Here is a 19,056-nt window from a genome sequence, read left to right on the forward strand (position 1 = left end):
TTTTTAACCGTTTACATCGGCGATGTCAGCCACCCGCTAGTTAGCGAATGGAGACACTGGTGCTGTGTGAAGATAGAAGAAAAAAGGGACAACATGCATAATAACTACACAAATCTGGCACGGTGAACCATGCAGTACGGGGTTTATGATACTCAAAGGAACCAAGTTGAAGGTCAGAGTTTATTTTTGTGCATCTTGAAGTGTTGCCCACAGCTAAATTACTCAAATCACTCGGAGCTCATCCGAGCTCCTGAACCGAGTCGTTCCGATTGGACCTGAACACAAAACTGATCACGGATACTTCGGTGACGTGGTGCAGCGCTAACCTAGAAGAACTCAAATCTTGCCAAATGAAAGCTTCTTTAATATTCTAGTGATAAGGAAAGGTATCATTCTCACATACATGTCAACATATCAGTGATGGAGTGAATTACTCCTTAAACTAGCAGTGTGTCGTGTATCTTGTGTGTTTTACTGAGAATAGTATCTTATTATCTTACAGGAAAAAGGTACTTTGACTGTAGGCTTTTGAAATTTCCAGATATCCTAACCCTGTTCCATCTCTCATCCTTCACCCTCTCTAGAAAAATAGGCTTACTCTTCTGTTTTGAAGACGGCGGCCTCTAGACCTTCCTCTGTGCGGCGGCCGCCGTCTACGTTTAGTGCATTTAAGTGAGGGTTAGAATTGCTCGTCTTGTAGTCGCTGCTAAAGGCACTTTCAGGTTGGATGAGCGCCCCGCGTTCCTCTTCCTCTCCGTTCAGCCGGTCTGGCTCGTCGTCGGCGTTCACGCCGTTCTCTGCGGTCGAACCGCCGTGCGACGCCGGGGAAGATTTCCTCTCCTCTGGCTTCTTTGGCTTCTTCGCAGCGTCGTGGTCGGCCGTCGGAGCCGACCTATGAGCAGCGGGCTGACTCTGTGTGACGAAGAAGAAGAAAGAAAAGGATTTTAAACTGATGCCAAAGACGGTCGCTGCAACAGCGACTGCAAGGGTTCTTTTTGGAGAAAATCCAGATGTGGGCTGAAAGTCCTGGTGACAAGCAAGAAGTTACTGATGAGTAAGATGAACCGGTGTGAAACAGAACAACGGCCGCCTGAGGGGCCGTTTAGTTCCCACGCGTTCGATGCTGAACGCTCTCTAACAATGGTTATTGATTCTGTCGTTGCTCTGTTATTAAACTGTGAAAAGAGCAACAGCTGTATGAGTAAACATTGTAAACACAAGGTTATGATCTCAATCTCTAGTTTCAAGTCTTCTTCAATACAGCATGATGATCCATTTAGAGTCAAATAGACCATAAAGCAGGGGATGCTTTAGGGCGGGCTTACTGTGATTGACAGGTCGTTACCACGGCGTTATCCAGTCTGATAGTTGTCTGTGTTTTCATTTTACAACTTTTCACTTCATGAATGTCATTTGTAATATTTTGGTCGCCTAAAAATGTCTGTTCAGCGTTCAGTTGTACTTAGCTCCGCCCCCTTGTGTCAACAAGATGGCGATGGCCAAAATGCCAAACTTAAAGCTTCAAATTCTTAGTCCACAAACCAATGGGCGGAGTCACAGTGACTGTGTCCACTTCTTATAAACAGTGTATGCTAGAAACAGGCCATACCTTAATTTGGCTCACAATCTGTCTCATTTTGACCCGGAGCATCTGCAGATCTATGTGTGTACAATGTGAGATGAATAAATCAGTCTAGTCTTCGCTGCCATCTTAAGTGAGAAGAGTAAATTGCCGACACATTTACTTAAAGAAGTGCGTGTCTGAAAGGGGATTCATTCAGTAGACCTGCATGAAGCAGTCTTCTTTTAACCACGGTCCCATCTCTTTGCTTAGTGAACCAAAGAAAATCTCAAAAATGAAAGCCAAGGCATCCACAAAAGGGAAAACGGACACTCCCAACCTGCGCGACTCATCCCTCACTCACCAGGTACGCCAGCTGACTCCTGAACACTCGCGTGTGGTACCTTCCTCCCCGACCGAACGTCCGGATGACGGGCGTGGAGATCACTCCTCTGGGACGACTGCAGCAGACAGAAACGGGTCCACATGGTTTACAAGTAAATATCCATCAAGTACGTCTCACCTTCTTTCTCTCTGCGCTTACCCTCTGTTGTGTCCACCGACAGACACCACCTGCACGGGGAAGCCTCCTCTTCCTCGTGGGCGGCGAGTTCCAGCCCACTGGCCCACCACAGTGCCGGCTATCTCCAGCTTCCCACCCGGCGATGAGATGCCGGCACTGTGGTCACCAGGCACCGCCCTGCCTCTCCCTGGAGGGGGCATCATAGGGGGCGGAGGGTAGAAGGAGCCCGCGGGGGGGTAGAAAGGCATCCCGTGAGGCGGAGATGGGGGGAACGGAGGAGGCCGAATGAAGTTGAGACCTTCCAGGATGCTCTGACGCATCTTCTCCACCTTGGCGGCCAGCTCCGCCTGACAGGAAACAGACCAACACTCGGTAACCATCTCTACCGACAACATTCGGGTGACTTCCGATTAACGGACGAGAATTAATTATTGTTGTGCAAAGTTTTCTTGCTTACCCAAAATATAACCCACTAGTGTCCACACCAAAAATAAGTTTGAAAAACCCTGCCTTCTGCATGGTAAAAGGTTTGGCTGGTGTAGGAGTTTGTTTGACTCACGTTTTTAATGATATCAAGGCTTTAAATTAGGCATGACCGAGGAAGTGTCGCCCCAGGTCGCTAGCTGCTAGCTGTCTCCTCTGCTGAGTCACGCAGGTCGCCTCAGTTCCACCGACAATCCACCTCTTAGCCCAATTTTTTATTAGTTAGTCTGCCAAGTCACTGCCAAGGTGACGTCCATATTTCATACCGCCTATGGTTCCATTATTATTGGAGAGAAGGCAGACATTTTTTGGCGGATATCTCCAACACCAAAACAATCAAGACTAATAAATAGCACTATAAGCAATAGGAAAACATGTATTTTTGATTTTGGGGTAAACTTTCGCAATCCCCATGCTCACTTATGTCTCATGTTGATACCATTTGTTAAACAGATTTGGTGCCAATTGAGAATTGATAGAAATGATCCAAAATCCCTCTAAAATCCCACATTAAAGACAGAAAGACATTGAGGAACGTCAGAGTTTTTTCTTTTTCAAGGACTGACTTCATCACACCTGAATACAACTGAACTCATTGGATTCACAAGAGTCTCAGCTTTCCGGTCAAACCCAATTTATTCTCAATTCCGAGACCCCATATTGGGGTTTAGGGACCCCAATATGCCGAAATATTCAAATACACCATTTTTAGAAAAGGCGAAAATAACATTTATACTGCATGAAAAAAACTGCTTGGTGTTTGCTCCAAAGGTCTCATGATTACCATAAAGTGGGCGTGTCTGTAAAGGGGGTCAAATTAATTTTCAAGGGATTCCATCAGAAATCGCCATGCCTAACTTTGTAGCGTTATTCCGCCTCCTTCCTGACAAGCTAGCAGGACGTGTTGGTACCGATGGATTCATCAGGTCGTCTAGTTTCATACGATACTTATATCTTCAGTCCGCTACAAGACAGTTATGTCGGCCGGGATCACCAGCGATGCTGCGGCTCTCAGAGGGTTAACAGGCTGCTGTGTGCTTCACTGCCAGAGAGGACCTGATGTTCCAGAACATTAATAGTTGTTTGATCAAGTCATTATGGAAGTAAGCCATTATTTATCTTGCGATACTGGTGTAAATATGAATCATGAGCTCGGCGACGAGCGAAAAAATATTGTCCGTCCAGTGTTTTTCACCCAAGCAGCGTGTGTGTCATTGAGGCGTAACAAACGCGTTGAATGCATAAAACGGCACACTGGCTGTTTGAAGATGACCCTGCATTATTCAACACCGTCGGTTGGCAGTCTTCTGCCTTGCTGCCGTCACACTTTGACTCTCTGGGGAAGATGAAGCGAAAATACGAGTTGTTTTCTTGTTTCTGCCGCTTTGGATTTAATCTAACAAACAACGTATCAAAAGGTAGCTGCCGGGGTCTCTCCTCCCAGAGGGTGAAGACAAATGACACGCAGATTATAAGATAACGGGGATATTTTCAGCATTTTGGTCAAATTCTTGCCCAGCTGTTAGTAGAACTGATGACTGAACATTTAGGTTGTGTAGAAGTGAAATGATGCCCCCTATTTCTTTGGAGTATCTGGCTAGTTATTACATATTTCAAATTGGAAATAAAATAATTGGAACAGTTTTCCAACCGAACAGAGCTCAGAATGCAACACCTTATGTAGGTGACACCTGCTGCTTGAGACCACGAGAGGGCCTGTACTTTAGCAACCATCATTTTAGATATATATATATATATATATCTATATAGATATATATATATATTATATTTTGTGTTTGTTTATGAAGAACGTAAGCCGCTGAAGCAAAGACAACCGGATCAGATAGAAGAGAATATAGAAGGCAAGGTTTCACCACTGACCCTTTTAGAAAGGCCACCGTTTAGATGATTAAACGGCGATGGATCAAAGATGTCCATTTCTGACGGATAGTGCGAGCGTTAGCATGATCATCATGATGAACACTAGCTAGATGCTGGTCCTGACTTTCATGTAACACTTGATTCGTTTCCCGCCTGCTTGCAAACAAGCTAGCGGTAGCAACAAGGTTAACCTTAGCTACCTCACTATTATCCAATGCAAGAAACAACCGATATGATCCCAATATGGACAAGAAACCCTGATCTCAGTGCTGTGATGAAGGCAGAGCACAACACAGGCCGACATTCACTGTGGCTCTGTAGACACGGTGCGATCACGTGGAGGCCTTAGGCGTGGTTTGGTGTGGATGACGTTACCTGACCATCACAGAGGTCAATGAGCTGGGCCTTCTCCCGGGCGGCCCTGATGAGTATACTCTGCAGCAGCTTGCCGTCAAAGTACATCCAGGGACAGCAGTGCTCCCAGGGAACGGGCTGTCCGCACGCGTCATTTGCAAACAGGGCCATGTCCACGCCGCTCATGAACAGAGCGGCCAGCTGGACTCCCCGAGGGTCCAGGTTGTCGATCTGTAGAGGAGAAACATCCACACTTGAGAACTTTTCCAGATGAAAAGGGAGGGGGCAGCTTGTTTCTCTAACAGCCCAACCGAGCATTCATATGGACGAAGTGCAAAGCAAAGCACAGAGCAAGCGAAAGCAGCCCGTTCACTCACGGCTGCCAAAATACAGCGGTGCACAACCTGCAGACAGAGATGCACACAGACAGACCACAGGGACCGAAGCGCAGGGCTCGTGTGGATGGTTTACATTGACGAGGAGGGCCAAATGCGAAACGAGCATCGGTCTGGGACATGGCGTTGATAAACCATCCACGCGTGACACGAGAACCCCTCGAGTCACTCGGAGCCGCTCGTTAGCGAAAAAGCTACGGCTTCGGGAACAACATGCTCGTACAAAACTGTGTTTTGCCGAGGAGGACGTTCATAGTCTGCAGAATATGAGGAGTGTCCGGAGAAACAGAACGGCATGCGCTCCAACAGGAGTCGGACAATTCTCCAAATCCGAGGCCGCGGTTACGCTTGTTTTGTCAACGAGAGACTTTGCAGATCAGATGGGATCACAGCTGTTTTTGATGCGCGTGTCCAGGTGACACTTCAATGAGATCTGCCTGATCGGAGGTGCAAAGGAGCTGCTGTAAAACGATGGATAAACACTTCATTTCCGATAAATTGTTCACAATAAAAGCCTCTGTAGGTATTTATATTCCTCCTGGCAGTATTAGTCGACTTGTATCATTGAAGAATTGCCGCTAACAATGTTCTGCTAATTTAGTGATAAACACATTTTCCTAATGATGCTTCACACTAAAAGTCCCAATAATTTTGTAATTCAAAAGCTTTTATTTTGAAGGAACAAAAATCTGGAAATGTTGTGTTTTCATCAGCAGTAACTTAACAGGACTCAGACAGCGGGTCTCAGCTGTGCTCCAGCCTTTGTTTCCTCCTCTGGTCCCTTTGCTCTCCTCTGAAGAGGGGGGTGGATGATGAAGTGATGAAGACTACGTTTGGTGAATGGTTCCCACATGCTGTCCACACCCCACTGAGATCAGAACTCAATGGCAGCCAGGCCACCTCTGCACGTGGTCTGGCTGATGGGATCAATCAAACTCGACAGTTAATGCTTCCTGGTACGATCGGAGGACAAAAGACGAGTGTGACCGCGGCCCAACTGACGTTTAGAGCGGTTAAATACATACAGACCAATTGGAAGCCGTTGACAGGAACGCTTATGTGGACCATTAAGGACTTTCATCATGACGCTGCGTGCGTTTCTCAGACACTCCCCATACAATGAACGCTACACAATCACCTTCAGTTCCTGCAGCTGGTCAGACTCATAAAGTTTAGGAGAAAGTGCTTGGGCTAGGAAAGCGTCAAGTTCGTTACGACGCAAAATTCTTACTCCTGGCCAATGTAACATAAACCTGAAGCAAAACACAGAAGGTTAACAGCGTTACAAATACCAAAAGGACTGTCTTCAGAAAGCCACACTCCCTTCCATATTACTTCACACTGGACTCCCCTCCTCATCAGCGTACTCTGTCCGTCTACTCACCGCAGCACACAGCAGAGCACCAGGAGCGGCGTGGGCACGCTGGCGGGGTTCAGCATGGCCGGGGTGTCGGAGCGCATGCAGGCCAGGAACGCTCTCATCCTGCGGTTCTTGTCCTCCACGGCCTTCCCCAGCCACAGCTTCTTCAGGTTGGGACAGGTCCACTCCCTGAAGGACAGCGCCTCCACCAGCTCTGGGGTGTGGGGAGACTTGCCTTTGTAGGCGGCCCACTCTTTGACCATGACAAGTGTATCTGAGGGGAGGGAAGAAGAAAGAAGGAAAGAAAGAAGGAAAGAAAGATCAGGCAGGGCTGCATCATAAATAAACATAATAAGCACTGTTTCAGACAATATTAAGATAAAAATAATTTAACTCCATTACTTTGTAAACATAATGCATCATTTATTATACTTTATTATGTATAAAAAAATAATTTAACAATTGATTTTCTTGAACTTTAAATATAATTCAATACAAAAAAGTAAATGTAAATAATTATAGATCAATAAATCAAAATATATATTTATAAAAATATATATATTTATGAATATACATTTATAAATATATATACAAAAATAATTGATTTTCTTAAACTTTAAAAATAATTCAATACAAAAAAGTAAATGTAAATAATTCTAAATCAATAAATCGAAAAAAACATATATATACACACATTAATAAATATTAAAAATTAAAACATATATATATAAACATTTTTTTAAACACTTTCTAATCTCAGGGCTCACATTCGGGGAGGCAGTTGTTCCTCATGGCGAGCCTCTCGGCCTTCTTCCTGGCCTCAGCCAGGCTGAAGAGCACTCCGTAAACACACTGGCGGATTGGCCGAAACAGCTGCACCGCTGAAGGCAGGTCTTTGTTGGCTTCATCATCGATGGTAACGGACAGCTTGATTTCTCCCTGCAAAGAAACCCCGTTACCTCAACGCTGCACAATGCCGCCAACAGATGACAATACTTGCTCTGGTTGCATGTTTCCTTAGTTGAATATAAAAAGACCATCAGTACAAATAAAAAGCCACAAACAGCTTTAAACCCAAAACACGAATCAGAATGAGACTGGAGGAGTCCAACCCCCTGACCTTGGTGAGCGTGTGGTAGATGTAGGGGTACATGAGGCCCTTCTGGTGTCTGTGCTCGGCCACCCGCAGGACCTCGGGGGCCACGGCGGGGAGGGCCGGGATGGTGACGTCCATGTGGTTCCTGGTGGGCATGGAGAGCAGCGAGGGGATCTGAGCCCTCAGGCCACCGAGAGCCTGGGCCCGTGACCCCAGGCTCGCAGCGGGGGTCACGCAGAGGTCGGCCTGGGAACAGACGGGACACAGCGCTTTCACCTCGGTTGCTTGGTCAGCTTTCTAGTCAGTGTTCCTGATGTTCCACTCACTTTTGTCCGATCCCCCGGGTCTCCTCCCTCGGGCTGGTTTTCAGAATGTGGAGCATGTCCGTTTTTCTCCTGTCTTCCATTATGGTCGCTGACATGACTAAAGAAACCACAAACATGATCAGTACAACTGGATGATGATTAGTTCGACAGTCTTTGACTCTGGAGGCAGCATTGAGGCGGCTTTTCTGTGGAGAACCTTTGTCTACAATCTAAAGAGACAAAGACAGCGACACAAAACATCCTAAATTAAATGACAGTGGCCTTATCTTCACCCACAGGAGGCGGGGAAATGGTTCCAACACCCTAAACACAGAAACTCCTGTTCCTATTAATTTCCCTTTTATTGAAATGCCCTTGAGTGTATTTGAGTTCCCGCTGGCAAACACTTTTATTGTAAAAAGGTAAGAAACTGTATTTGTCAAGGTTGAAAGGAGAAATAAAGTTTTCCGTTTTGGTTTGGATATTTTGACGTCCATTCCGCACAACGTGATACTGGTTCCTTCCTTTAGTCGCAGTGCAAAAGCAAAAACAAATAAATCAACCTTGTTTTACGAAAACAAATATATACTGTGCTAAAGTACTCACAATAGAAAAGTGTAATTGACGTGGGAATGAATCACACATTTGCGGTGTGTGAAGCGTGTCAGTAACAGACAGGAAAGTGTGTAGTCTGACTCACTTGGCGGTTGTGCCCGAGCTCTCCTCGTTCTCCTCGTTCTCCGAGGAAGAGGACGAGGAGGCGCTGAAGAGGGCGGCCTCCGTGTGGTCGCGGGGGTCGATGGGAGACGACCTCTCGTACAGCGACGTGCGCTTCCCTTCGTGAGGGACGCCGCCGACGCTGTTCCGCTGCGGCGGGCCTTTGCCCGCGGGGTCCGGAGCCGGGCTGCGCTCCACCAGAGGCTCCACCAGAGGCTCCACCAGAGGCTCCACCAGAGGGTCCGGGGACGGGTGGACCTAGAAACGTGGAACACGGCACACATTGCCGTGAAGCCAACGCCACCTGCGGGAGTTTAATCGCTCAGCTCAACGGTGCGCTTCACACAGACTCACCCCGGGTTTAACGGGCGCCGGCTCGTGTGGACTGCTGGGCATCTTTGGAGACGGCCCCGCAGTGGGGACCCCCGCTGGCTTTGGTCTGACTGAAATGGACACGGAAAAAGTGTAAGTGAGTAATTTAAAAAAGGGACATATTATTTTAAATAAATATATTTTACACACCAATATATTTAAAATAGCCCGATCAAAACTGTTTATAATATCTAATAATGATATATTGCCCATTAATGTGTTATTTTAACAAAAAATTCATAAAAGCGATCTTGATACAGATGCCTTAGATCTGTTTTACTGGACTGAGGGATGACTACTGAAACCTGCTATTAAAGGGCACCGGCTCTAAATGATGAAAGGTTAGAGTGCTGATGCGCTCCGGCGTTATCGGTTCTTTTATTAGTACTTTTGTTTGAGTGTTTATTGATCATGCAGCTCTGCTCTCTTTTCTCTGGTTTTAGAAACTTCACTCAGCAATGATTGACATTGTTACATTTGTTTCAGTGAGATATGAATTACTTCATCTAGTGACTTTGCTGCTGTAAACATGACTGCTGATGTACATTTTAATTTAAATGTTATAATGAAAAGCAGGAGAATTACTATCAGCATTAATGACGTCCCAACGAAAGGCTTCCCCCGTTACTAAACTATTTAGGACTAAGCGACATGACAAAATGATCTCATGGGGATTGTTTTTAGAGCAACATTTAATTATGAGTATATCCTTATCTTCTGTATTATTATTATTATTATTAACACAATCAATAAGTCATTATTTTGTTTGACCAACACAACACTGAAATCAGTCAACATATGACATAATATCTTTGTGATGAAATGAAATGAATAACATGAATCTGTATTTAGCTGCTGAACTGTAAACACCTTCAATCATAGCAGAAGGTTTGTACCCACTTAATAAATGTGGGGGAAATTAAGGAAATGCATAAATAAGAAACCTGCGCTCCACTACATCCCGATGGTCGAGGTCTTTTTGTTTGGCCATGACCAGCAGGAGTCTCTGCTTCTGATCTCTCGTTCATCTAACTTGTGTACTAGTCCTAGTGATCAAGATCCTCCGTCAAGTGGATCAACATCAATAGCCCTCGCACCGCTTTTGTTGTCTAGTTAGTCACTCTACATATATCGATATACACTGCACATAATTTGCCTTTTTGCACTTTCTTTATTGTTTCATTTTCCTAAATGAATACACTGTTTTGTTTGGAGTATTTTGCATTCCTGATATTTTTTGTGTCTTCTTTGTAAGTTGCTTGCTATCGTGACAAACTAATTTCCCCTTGAGGATAAATAAAGTATGCATACACATACATCTATCCATCCATCCATCCATCTATCTATCTAGACACATCAACACAGACCAAACCTGACAGCTCCTCTGTGTGTGTGTGTGTGTGTGTGTGTGTGTGTGTGTGTGTGTGTGTGTGTGTGTGTGTGTGTGTGTGTGTATAAAACAAATATAAAACTCCAGCCACAGGATTCCAGGCCATGAGGGAGAAACCCACCTATCTGAGGAGCGAGGTGGGCGGGGCTGCTAGCCACAGAGTAATACTCCACTGCCATCTTGAAGCGGAGGACTTTGTCATCGGTGCACGTCTAAAAGAAAATGACAGCCGATAAGACGAACACACGGAGCAGTCGGAGGACACAGAAGAAGAAAAGCATGTCGGTTAACGATGACTTAAAAGTGTAATATGTGGCCTCCTGGTCCAAACAGATAGGGGGCAGCATTTCACCTCTACTATACTGAGTCCATACCATCGACATGTACAGTCACCAGGGACGTTTGCTCACTTTTTGAATGTCTTAATCTAAAAATTCTGGCAACAACATACGCATTGCACATTTAACAAATGGACAGAATTGCTATTTTCTGTTTTCGTCAATTCAAATCCTCTTTCGACGGCTTAAAAAAAAAAGTGCTCCGGATGTTTTATATTCAAACTAAAACATTGCTTTTTTCATACAATGCTTCTCTCAGCCCGACCCTCTGACCCCCTCACATCAGTCACACACAACCTTTCCCCGTTCGGTTTTAATGTTGGCTGGAATTTCACTTTTCAGCCATTGTTCTTTATATTCCAGTGCACACGATTACATTTACGTGGTCGAAACCTTTTAGGACGGCACGCTATGAAAGAGAAAACAAATCTAACAATATTTCAGGAGGTTAAAGAACAGAAATGAGAACAGGAAATGGTGACTGTGGTATAAATGCATGATTATTAACAGTGGGATCGGTTTGTCCTCATTTCAGAGCAACACATTTCTCACTTCCACAATTCATTGAAACGACGGAGAGAGCAAAAATGCTGCGACAAAAAAAAGAAAAAGAAAAACCTTCTATTGTAGAATTTATATTTCATCCGCAAGGCCATACAACCAAGGCGTGGCTCACACTGAGTCCCATGAGCTTTGAAGTACAAGTTCAAAGATGAAGTTCCATAGCAATGCTATAAAAAAAGATGACAAATATAAAAGTATAAAGATTTGAATCCAGCCTTGTGTCTATCTTCTTTTCTTTCTCATCGTGTTACATTATTCTGCAGCGCTGCAAAACTTGAAATCTATGTTCAGCTAGTGTCTGAAGGTTCCAGAGGGTTCCTGCTCAAAAACAACCCGCCTGAACGTAAAAAATAATTTGACAACGAGTGTGCAATCGGCCGGCATCATATCTATTCGGAACAAATGGCGAGCGCCAATGTGACACATGAGCTCACGTTTCATACCTGGGAATGCTTGAAGATGTCCTTCGCAACGGCCTCCAGGTCGGCGACGTCCGGGATGTTGCGGACGTAGTCGGCCACAGCCTTGATGACAACGTCGCAGGGCGGGAGCACGAGCTGGTGGGCACGCACCTGAGGAGCAACACAGGCACACTCACGTCTTACAGCGAGAACCAGAATTAGTTGCAGTTTACATCCACGTCCAAAATCCCTTTTTCCTATGAAGATATTTGAGTTAAACGGTCAGAATTTGCATATGAATTCTTGAGTTATGGCCTAAAACGTATATTTAGTGAGATCACAGTGACCATTTTAATGAGGTCATCTTTGAGTGCCGATGGACGTGCCAAATTTGAAGAAATCGGGGGGAAGATATCGCATTCATGAAAATGGGACAAACAACCCTAAAAAACACACACACACACACACACACACACACACACACACACACACACACACACACACACACACACACACACACACACACACACACACACACACACACACACCTCTGTGTGTTTGGCAAAATGACAGAAATTGAACAACGATGAATTCATTGCCCATACGCACTGAAGGAGATTAATGGGTACACAACTGTCCAGGCGACGGCAGCTGCAGAATTAAACACTCTGTACGTCCTCGATACCAACATAGTTGGTTCCCGATATCCGCAGTGACAATGTGATAAAAGATGAGATTGTATGTCTCATGTGTTGAATAAAGACTACAGCAACCAATAAAGTGAAACTAAATATGCAGTTGTTTGGTTATCTTTTCATATATACGTTCTTTTTTGTTTATTCCATGCTATTTTCAAGTTAATATGACAATTTAATACACGGTATTTGGGGGAAATTGCATGCTCCATTTTTAAAAATCTTTATTACCTTTTGACAGATTGACTGGGTGCTACTTATGGGAGCCGAGCAGTGGAACGTAACGGGTCAGTACGGTGGAACGTAACGGGTCAGTACGGTGGAACATAACGGGTCAGTACGGTGGAACGTAACGGGTCAGCAGTGGAACGTAACGGGTCAGCAGTGGAACGTAACGGGTCAGTACGGTGGAACATAACGGGTCAGTACGGTGGATAGTTCAGCCTCAGTCCGGCTGCACATGTGAACCAGATGGCTTTCTGTTTAATTACAGCCAGCCATTTCAAAGCCAACAGCTGAACCATTTATTTGCATACTGCTCCCTAATACTGTCTGGCACTGCTGTCATGCAACTGTTTGACTCGACCATTCACCGACCCGTGACTATCCTATTTCTGTATTCTGTGTTGCGTCGGCCATGCATTAACATCGAGCCAAACCACTACGGCCTGCTGGCAGCTGGTGGTTAAGCTCACAGCGTTGTCCTTATTCACAGCGGCGCTAAAATTCTGTCTCCTTTTCCAGAAAGATCCTTCACACTTTGATTTGTTCTCCAACTAGCAGAGGTGGGAACAAATCTTTGTTTTGGAAGCCACAAGTATGTCTCAAGTCTTTGCACTCAAGTCCCAAGTCAAGATCGGCAAGTCCAAAATCAAGTCCCAAGAGGGAAAAGTCCCAAATCAAGTCCCAAGACTGACAAGTCAAGACAGTTTTAGGTTCTAGAACTAAACAAGCCATTTGTGTCTCCATCTGGAATTTTGGACCCACACATTTTGCAGACTGCAATTTGTTTACGTTGACAACTGCATAATTTTTGTACATGAATACATTTATCGTTGCTAGACTGCTGCTCAGTAATATAACATGAGTTCTTCATGTTGTGTATATTTGGTACAGATTATTTGAGTTTGCAGTTTTCCCATCGTCTTGTGAGCCTCTTGCAGCACAGTTCTGCATTTTGTTGTGTTTTTTGTATTTGCAGCAGTATTGTGAAATTGGTGAAAATGTCTTCTGCATTTGCATGTGTTTTTTCTAATGTGTAGTGTGTTGACCTCTAATGGCCTACACTTTATAAACCTACACTTTATTTTAGGGTGCTCAATTTGAAATTTAGAGCTCATCATAAAAATCTATTGTCTTCACACGGCTAGCAGCTAAAGGCGCTTACAGCGCTAACAATGCAAACATTGCAAACAACGGCAACAGAGCTGACAGTAACGGGGGAACCAGAGGGTGGACGCTACACCTGTGCAACAACGGCATGAGATTGGGACAGCTTCAGAGTGGCGGCCATTAGCCAGTGGGGCACGCTCACAAGCACGAAGAAGCGCAACTGTGTAAACAAAGCACAGAGAAGCTCAGATTACAACACACACAGAGGGAGAGTGACATCATTCTCTGCTCAGGTACATATTACTCCACAATATCTTTACATAGGCAATTGTTGTTTGATGCTATATTAATTCTCTGAATATTGCAGTGTTTCCCCGCCAACCCCCCTGATATAACCCTCCGCCACCGTGTCATTTTTTCTATCACGCCAGATTACAACAGAAGTCATTTAAGGTTCCCTTTCCCATGAACAGGTCTACACCTTGTTCTTTTATTAAACTAACTAAACGGCCGTATGTTATTGATCGCATTTACACGACAGCTTGTCATTTCTTTCTGTTTACAACTCTACTTTGCTCTCGGTATCGGTGATGCGCTGCACACAGGTGAGCACACAGCGGACAGAGAGAGAGACAGAGAGTGGCAAAACATATTTCGCGTGCTTTTCACAATGGGATTTGCTGCTTTAAACTATCACTATTTTAAGCTATCAGCTATCACTTTTAAGTATGAGAGTTTGATGTTTTTTTGCCGTCGCCATCTTGGTTGTTGGCCAACGCCATCTCAGTTTTTCTGCCACCAGAAGAGAGGGTGGAGCTAAGTACAACGGAAGATATTAATAGGCGACCAAAAAAAAGTTACAATCGACTTTCATAAAGTGAAAACACTGTGAAAGGGTTCAAGTTATAAAACTAAAACAACTCCCACACCTGGACCACACTGTGATAGCGACCTGTCAATCACAGTAAGCCCGCCCTAAAGCACACCCAGCTTTATGGTCTATGTGACACTAAATGGATCATAATTTACTAAATGAGTATCATGCTGTATTGAAGAAGACTTGAAACTAGAGATTGTGACCATAAACTCATGTTTATAATGTTTTCTGAGGCAATAAATCAAGAGTAATTTTCTCATAGATGTTGATACAACCAGAGGAGTCGCCCCCTGATGGCCAGTAGAGAGAATGCAGGTTAAAGGCACTTCTGCATTGGAGAATGCAGAAGTATCCACCGTACTTCACCGGGAACTGCTACTGTCAGTCACTTACTAAGTTTACAGTACAGTAACACACCAGATAACCAGTCCTGTGATGATGAAGAGAGGAACTCCCATTCAAAGCTTTACCTTCAAAGATGCTAATGGATGCTCTGGGCCGAGTAAGCTCCAATGAAAGGCAGCCAAGTCTTCATCAGGCAGTATGTGATTTCCTAGAAACACACGCGAGACCGACAAGACCGGTGTTAGTCAGCCTCATTTTAAACAAGCACTTACATTTGTATTCTGCCCCGCAGTGTCACAACCAACCTAAAAGCGATGCGAAAACGACAAAGCGATTCGGGTTGAGGTCGAGCTGCCGGGCCACCTCGTGCATCAGGTACTGGTTGGTGGTGAGGCTCTTGCCGTTGCGGCTCAGCTTGAGGGCGTGGGCGCTGAAGTAGCACGGGATGTTGCACAGGGCGTAGTCCGAGTCGTAGGCCACCAGGCCGTGGAAGCCTCCCTCTCTGCACAGGGCGATCACTTCCAGGTGGTGGTCCTCCACGCTCTGGACAACCTGAGGAGCGGCCAGGACAAGAATTAGGAGTCAAGATGATTAAGCTTAAAAATAAAAACCTCTTACACAGACATGGTGAATTAGCCACTTGAGAGCGGGATCACAAACCGGTTGCAGTTGGCTTTGAGCTGCTCTCAGTGAATAAGCCCGACACAGTTGATTGGATACCCAAATGAAAGCGAGACGAATAATAAGCTGTTTAACAAAAATGTCACGAGAGTATGTGACAAAGGAACTTGAGCTTAAAACTGTATAATATGAATACAGACAGCTTATATAGAACGCAACGCGTGGTTTTGGCGGCGATGCGTGCGTTAGGTCAGCAGTGAGACGCCCCGACGCCGCGTTTACTTCATTCCATCAAGGCGGTTCTCCCTTTTCGGTTTCCCTACGTCCCACTGTGGGTGAAGTACTCCTTCAATAAAAAAGGTCAGTATCGACCCTGTACCAATACGGTCAAACGGGAGCTCTCATACCATGCAAACTGTGCAAAGATGTGAACACGTTGTTGCCTAAATGTGTGACAACAGCTCTGTTTTAGAGAGGTAATCAACTGAAATATGAATTCCTGTATTTTATAGGGTGTCTGCATAGCTAACATTAAGGGGCTGTTTTAAAACATTTCAAAAGTTATATTTACAACATCAATTAATTTGCCAATTTGTATTCTGCATGAACTCACTGAACTGTGAACGGCTGCTGCTGTAACTTCATGTCACGACCTTACTTATATTGTAGCAATGCATAGTGCACTTTACACACTGAGCAATACTATTATCATATTTTTGTGCAATACTGTTACTATATTTTGTGCCTTATTTTTATTCTGTGTGTTAGGACCCAGCAAAATAAGCTTTTCACTGTACAGCGTAACGGTTATCTGTGCATATGACAATAAAAATATCATTTTGGTCTACTTGTTTTAAAGATGACACCAATATTCTCACAGCTAAAGGAGACTTTTTCCAAAATAACTTGTTTTGTCCAACGAGCCCAAAAGGTGGCAGGCTACTAGGCTTGTCAGGTGGACCTGCTTTTTTTTTTTTTTTTAACTCCCCCCTGACGCTGAGACCAGACTAAGACAGGTCAGTGAATCAGTGGTTTTCTGGCCTTTAATTGTTGATGGAAACCCCGTGACAATGTTGACCACATGCATTCACAGAGGCAATGACACTACATGTGTTGCAAATCTGACTTTGACTCCACTGCTACACACAGCCCTAGTAACGTGGGTCAAGTCGACAGTGATGAAGCTAGCGGGCTAACCAGAAAGCCGGTGTTGCGGTTTAATAAGCGACCGTGTTAACTGGCGACTTTCATCCGAACGCGTCCGTTGTTGTCGTAGATACGACAGCCGTATCGAGAATGCCGCTTTACTTTTTTTAATACAGTGTCAAACCCTCTCATATACATAATAATATATCATATACAAATTAAATAAATTCGGCATTCACGAGGGCAGCTACGTGTTTTCTTCCTATTTTCTGTCTGTAACTACGACGCGTTCGGCTGAAAAGTCGCCAGTTAACACGGTCGCTTATTAAACCGTAACACCGGCTAACGTCCGCCAACGGTCCGGGAGCTGCGCTCAACAGGCGCCGCCGGGCCGAGTCGTCCCTTACCCCGACGTGGAACCTGAGGAGCGCCAGTCGGATGCAGTGGACCATGCACACGGGAGGGAGGAACCAGACTTTGGGCGGCGGGGTGCCCTTGTTCTGGACGTGGCTGATGATCTGCTGGGCGGTCTGCCTCTCGTTCACCTGCCGCTTGACCCACTCGTGAAGGCGGCCTTTCTCCAGGGCGCCATTGAAGCACACCAAGAGCTCAATGTTGCCGTGTAAACAGGCCTTGGAGAGGGCGGCCAGGTAGCCCAGCATGTGGTTCCACTGGCCCCCGCCGACCCAGTCGGTGTAGAAGCCTCCGTAAAGCCGGTGCAGGCAGTTCTCGGCGTCCACCAGCAGCCTCAGCGGACTCTGAGGCGGTCTCTGCTGGCCGCCTCCAACAATACTCCCGCGGGCGAGCTTCTGGAGCTCCACCGGCACCACAGCGCTGGGGCAGTGCTTCTCGATGTACTCCTGCAGACCCTGGACCCCCATGCTGAGCGTCTGGTGGAGGGGAAACTTCAAAAGCGAAATATCGGAGGAAATCAAACCGAGAGGGGTCGCAGTCAGTGCCCCGCCCCCCGACAGTGACTGACAGCCGGCTTGTAGCTGCGAATATTGCAGGAGTTGAAATATTAAAGAAAGAAACCAAGCACGGGTGCTATTTAAGCGTCGTCATTTTTGGGGGGTTGAGTTGTTGTTTTTGTGGGTTCATGGCTGCTTGCTGCCATGTGTGGGTTCACTCAGCCATGGCAGAGGTGGCGAGTCTGTCCGGAGCGAGTGAGTGGAACACGTGACGTCATGACGTACAGGCACGTACAGAGACACACGAGGAAAACAAGAGCGTTCACTGCTGCTCACTTCCGCAGCTCTACTCACGCTGCACCGCTTTGTCAGTTAAGGGACAATAATACTTTTCTAGTAAAAATAAATCATGTTATAATTGTCAATGGATATGACTTTGACAAGGAAAACATTCGGATGTTTTTTTTTCTTCTGATTCACACAACAGCACAACACAGACAACTTTAGCTAACTTTTCGTTTTATTTATTTTCATTTTTAAACATTACATGTTGTGTATGGTGACTATGTACACTGTAGCCAGGAGCACACTGACATGTACAATACGGGAAAGTACAAAGCTAAAAAAAAAGATTAATTACTCTGCAATCATTTTAATTTTTGATCAAAATGTCACAATTACTTTTTATTTTTACTGATATAAATATGATGGGAAACACGTTATGACATTACTTGCGGAAATGGAGTCCAAAGGCTGGAGGTGAACTGTCTTGACACGTTTGAATCTTTGATCTTAGTGAGTGCGTGTGCGTGTGTGTGCGTGTGTGTGCGCGTGTGTGTGTGTGTGTGTGTGCGTGTGTGTGTGTGTGTGCGTGTGTGTGTGTGTGCGTGTGTGTGTGTGTGCGCGTGTGTGTGTGTGTGCGCGTGTGTGTGTGTGGGAGACTGGAACTAAATGTGTCTGCTGTTTTCATGGCAGGTAAGTTTTGCAGGTAACAGGTTTTACTGTTTTTTAAAAGTCCTCACGGATATAGAGATTACAGTGTAAAAAGATGTTCACGTGATCAGTTATTACATTTTAAAATGTCCAACTGTCCTGTGTAGATAATCAGAATAGCCTTAAGCCTAAGGTATAAAATCATATCCACGCAGTATTGCTAGAGGGCAGCATATAGTAAGGAACTGCTTGTGTGTGGAGCTGTCAGTCAGGGGTTGACTTTTCTTTTCTTTTTTACAAACTGAAGCTGCGTTCTTTTTAGTGCAGCTGCCCCTACAAAGTAAACACAGTTGCATGCAGAATGCATCCAACTAAGACCAACATCTTCCTCATGACAGTGCATCTTGAACTTTGACCCTGTTGTTCATATATCTGTAGAGCAGATGATTGTGGGTC

At 45.1% G+C, this 19,056-nt stretch overlaps 1 protein-coding gene across 1 annotated transcript; it reads right to left on the bottom strand.

Annotated features, from left to right (window-relative positions):
• Positions 1-541: 541 nt before the first annotated feature.
• LOC306737092 (constitutive coactivator of PPAR-gamma-like protein 1 homolog) lies at positions 542-17,696 on the bottom strand. Its single transcript, XM_079218795.1, has 16 exons — positions 17,164-17,696; positions 15,295-15,541; positions 15,115-15,197; positions 11,783-11,911; positions 10,559-10,649; positions 9,030-9,118; positions 8,659-8,933; positions 7,980-8,076; positions 7,678-7,899; positions 7,325-7,496; positions 6,582-6,831; positions 6,336-6,450; positions 4,824-5,033; positions 2,106-2,431; positions 1,926-2,022; positions 542-912 (listed from the first exon to the last, which is right to left on the bottom strand). Exons 1-16 carry the CDS (start codon positions 17,635-17,637, stop codon positions 595-597), a joined length of 3,195 nt encoding a protein of 1,064 aa, XP_079074921.1. The 5' UTR covers positions 17,638-17,696; the 3' UTR covers positions 542-594.
• Between the last annotated feature and the right edge of the window lie 1,360 nt (positions 17,697-19,056).

Source organism: Taurulus bubalis (assembly GCF_910589615.1).
Source record: "Taurulus bubalis genome assembly, chromosome: 5".
Lineage (NCBI taxonomy): Eukaryota > Metazoa > Chordata > Actinopteri > Perciformes > Cottidae > Taurulus > Taurulus bubalis.